This window comes from Scardinius erythrophthalmus, assembly GCF_964197995.2.
Source record: "Scardinius erythrophthalmus genome assembly, chromosome: 11".
Lineage (NCBI taxonomy): Eukaryota > Metazoa > Chordata > Actinopteri > Cypriniformes > Leuciscidae > Scardinius > Scardinius erythrophthalmus.
The window spans coordinates 6078197-6082532 of NC_138231.1; the positions used below are offsets into that span (position 1 = coordinate 6078197).

The window sequence follows — 4336 nt, forward strand, 5'->3', positions numbered from 1 at the left end:
TGTTCCTAATAATCCTTTAGGTGAGTGTATACATGCAAACAGGTGCTCAGTACTATCAAAATAAAAGTCCCCAAAAAGATACTCAAATTAACTAAAATAATAACATTAACATTCTGGATCTACATCAATAAAATAATCATGCAAATTATTTAAGGTGAAACAAAATAAAGTAATTTAATTATTAACTTAATAACAAAACAAGGAAATAGCTCCAACAATAAAGCCTACTGATAAAGACACCGTCAGCAGTTTATAGCTTAATCAGGTATGACATTTACATGATTATAGGAAATAATAGCCTGTTGTTGCCGATGGAATACGTGTTTGTAGGCTATTTGGAAAACAGACTGTAGCCTATAATAACATGACTTACTGCTGAGCTGTAGCCTATATAAAATAAAGACTGATCTCTTTTGCAATTATCCTTATGACTCTGCATTATTTTACCTATTGTGTACCAACCAATACAGCCCTTTTTACCTGTTAAAATACCTTTAAATGTCGAAAACAACCCATAAAATGCAGTATTCTACTTACAAAAAAAATATTGAAGCCTCTACTTATTGCAATAAATAATGCAATCAATTTTCGGCAGACCATCACTTTTCAGCACGACATTTACACTGCACACGCCTGCGGCGCATTACGACTGCCACAAGGTTTTATTCCGTCCTCCACGCGGTGCCAACTCACACCAGGAGCATATCAGAAGCGGAGCGACTGGATGCGTGAGACCACGTGATTTGCCTGTCCGACGTGTTTTTCTGGATTCTCCTACCAAGGATATATTGCCAATATACGTGCAATACGTTTGGGAGTCTGCATAGGGTGTTTATTTTGAAATTGACAGGGTTTTTTGACTTTTATTTGTATTTCCGGTGCGACTTGGACGCGTGTCCGTCAAAAATAGAATAGGCGCCTATATTTAGCGAAGCGGCGCGGAGAGCCGCTTCTGGGAAGCTTCTGAAATGTGCCGCGTCGCGGCCGGTGTAAACACAAGCATTGACTAGAATGGGCGCGATCAGCTCCGGTAGCCGTCTCGCAGCCGTAATGCGCCGCAGACATGTGCAGTGTAAATGAGGGGTTAGGATTTGGTTTAGTAAGTACATGTAACATATGTAACAAGGACACTGTAAAATAAAGTGTTACTGTCTTATTTTTGTGAATTGTTATTCTAAGAAAAGAGGATGTATAAGAGGATGTATAAAGATTGAAGATATTTTTAACAAAAGGCCAAGAAAATCTCCAATACAAACATATTTTTTGTAACAAATACATGCATTTTCATATTAACAGTCTTCAGGAAACAAGTTAAACTGGTTAGTTGTTGTCTGCAGTATTTTTAGACTAACAATAAGCTTCACTGACCTTTTGAACCAGGGGTAAGATATTGCATATATAAAGGGATTAATGCATGAATTAGTGTAAAATAAACACAGTAAAGCAGAGAGTTTCACAGGTGACTTTTGAAATTGTTTCATATTAAGCATACCTATATACCAGGGAACCCAGCAAATGAAATACACAAAGACAATTGTGGTTAATGTTTTTGTTGCCTTCACCTCTGATTTCCTGGAGGATTTTAGATTTTTCTTTGTAAAGTTGGAGATGGATTTTGCTTGTCTCAAGGCAACTGTGAAAATTCTTACATACAGGATAAACATCATTATACACGGAGTAATGAAGCTCACTATCAAGTCGGCTGAACCCAAGGCATTGCTCATAGCCACAGCACATTCTCTAAAACAGATCACAGTTGTCCCTGTCAGGTTTAAGTTTCCAAAATTCACTGGTACAAGATTATAAAAAATGCATATAGTCCATCCTAAACTTATGCAGATCAGTGTTTTTCTCATTGTCATTTTGGACATGTACAGGAGTGGATCACACACAGCAAAATAACGATCAATAGCCACAAGAATGATGTTGATGAGGGACGCATACAACAAAATGTACATAATTATATGAAAGATACGACAGTGCGATTTTCCCATATAAAAACATGAGTTAATGCTCCTGATGCTTTCAACAGGCATCACACAAATTCCCACCAAGAAGTCAGATACGGCCAGTGAGAGGATGATGAGGTTGGTCGGTGTGTGAAGCTGCTTGAAAACTGTTATAGAGATGATGACAAGTAGGTTTCCACACACCGTCAGCACAGAGATTGTAGATATGTACAAGAAAAACAATACATTGACATAATTCAAATGAAAGTCCAGAGAGCAGCTTGTATTCCAGGAGGGAAAGCAGTGATGCTCAAGATATTCCATGGAGAAAGTCTTCACTGCTTTAAACTTCAATGCCTATGTGATATGGCTGCATGCAGATCCAAAACCCTAAAGATGATTTCACTGCCAGTTTGCTTATATAAGTCCAATGACAGGTGTCGTTTATGGGAGTGACCAAAAATTCTAAGCATTCATACAGTCATCAGATTTTACAATTATCATACAACTATAATCTATTTTTATGTATCAATCTTATATTGTGTCATGTTGATAAAAAAAAAGTAACATTGCTATTAAAATTAAATCCCCCGTTTTCACAGACAAGGTTTTAAAGGGATAATTTACCCAAAGATTAAACTTCTGTCATCATTTACTCACCATCAAGTTGTTCAAAACCTGGATGAATTTCTTTCCTCTGATGAACACAAAAGAATATATCTTGAAGAATGTTGGGAACCAAACAGTTGATGGGCCTCATTGACTTCCATAGTATTATTATTATTTTTTTTCATACTATGGAAGTTAATGAGGCCTATAAGGCCTAATCTAAACCCTGTCTGTGAAACCAGGCCTATTCTATTTGTTTTGGATTTACTTATTGTGCTCTTGAATACATAATTGCAATTTAATTATTGAATATTCCTTCCTAATAGAAAGGACACACACACACACACACACACACACACACACGCACGCACGCACGCACGCACACACACACACACACACACACACAAAGATCAGAGAATCACAGTCTAATTTTTTTGAGATATTCAAATTGTTCGGCTACTTGATTTCATTCTCAAAAACAATAAAAAGTTAGTAAATCATTTTTTTGTGTGTGTGCGTGTGTGTGAATATCTGTTCACTTTCATTAGTGTTTGATTTCATTAGTGATATTTGACATTATATAAGGCTTTTAAAGGTGCTCTAAGCGATGTTGGGTGATCACTTCTTGATGTCACTTGTTGACGTTCGAAGTATTGTCAAACAAAACGGAGGCTAGCTCGACCCTCCCTCCTCCTCATCCCGTCCCGTCCCCTCCCCCTCCCTTCGCGCGTTCCTTCTCATTTTCCCTCTTCTTTGCTATTTGTTCATCGGAACGTTGTCTCTTTGGTCGTGTGTCGGCCCCACATAGACTGTAAAAAAGAAGTGAGAAGTGAAGCCGCCAGTGTCCCGATATGGTGCTGACATCTCGGGACCTGAGTCTGCGTAGTACTGAGCAGGAAGTAAAGCTGCAAAATCAAGGCCCCGCCTTCACTCTCGCAGAATCAATCGCAAGCACATGCTCCTGCACTTTTTTTTTAAATTAATTAAAGAAATTTAGATATTAAATTTAAAGCTCCAATCTCCTCAGTCCTCCTAAGATTCCGAAAAAAAGTCTGTTGGTGCTTCAGTGACTACTTTTTCTTTATTGAACACCAAGAACGGAACAAAAACAGAATATACATCTACAATAGCATTGGTAAATATAGATAAATGACTGGTCGGCCACATAAAAATTCAAGAGAATATAATTCTAACGTTAGTCGTTGTCCAGCACATCTCTCCTCTAGCTAACTTCCCTCTTCATGCTTCTCTCTCCTCCACTCCCCACAACCCGATTTTATGTGCACGCCACTAACCCCCCAACCCCCACCCCAAAATCATTATTTTCGGTTATTGGCTGGAACACTGTTTGTTATGTTTTGTGGTCCAGGTTGGCCCAGTTTGTTTTTGTTGCCGTTTGTGGAGCCTGGGCTGTCTACAGAGACTGCGGGATTTTTTTTACAGTGTGTTCAGGGGACAGGCAGCTAGCGGACAGTGAGGAGATGTTTGCTATATGTGACAAAAAATGTTTCAGCCTAAAAAACGTGTGACATCGCTTAGAGCACCTTTAAAAAAAATCATAACGTGTTCTTGTGTTTATTTTGTAAGCAAATATGAAGCAGACTTTATTATGTTATTTCCACTTGTTAATTAGGCTATTCATCATTAAATTTCACAAAAACAGTTACAGCACTCGTCACACTCCCTGAAATGTATTTTTCATTCATCTAATTAAAATAATTTAATTCTTATTGAAGAAAGTCAATTAATTTAAATTCTATTTTTGATCTAAACAAAAA

General features: G+C 37.7%; 1 protein-coding gene across 1 annotated transcript; it reads right to left on the bottom strand.

Annotated features, from left to right (window-relative positions):
- Positions 1–1289: 1289 nt before the first annotated feature.
- LOC308698144 (trace amine-associated receptor 13c-like) lies at positions 1290–2273 on the bottom strand (the record flags this gene model as incomplete). The annotated part of the gene is made up of 1 exon (XM_081378049.1): positions 1290–2273. One exon carries the CDS (start codon positions 2271–2273, stop codon positions 1290–1292), a length of 984 nt encoding a protein of 327 aa, XP_081234175.1.
- Between the last annotated feature and the right edge of the window lie 2063 nt (positions 2274–4336).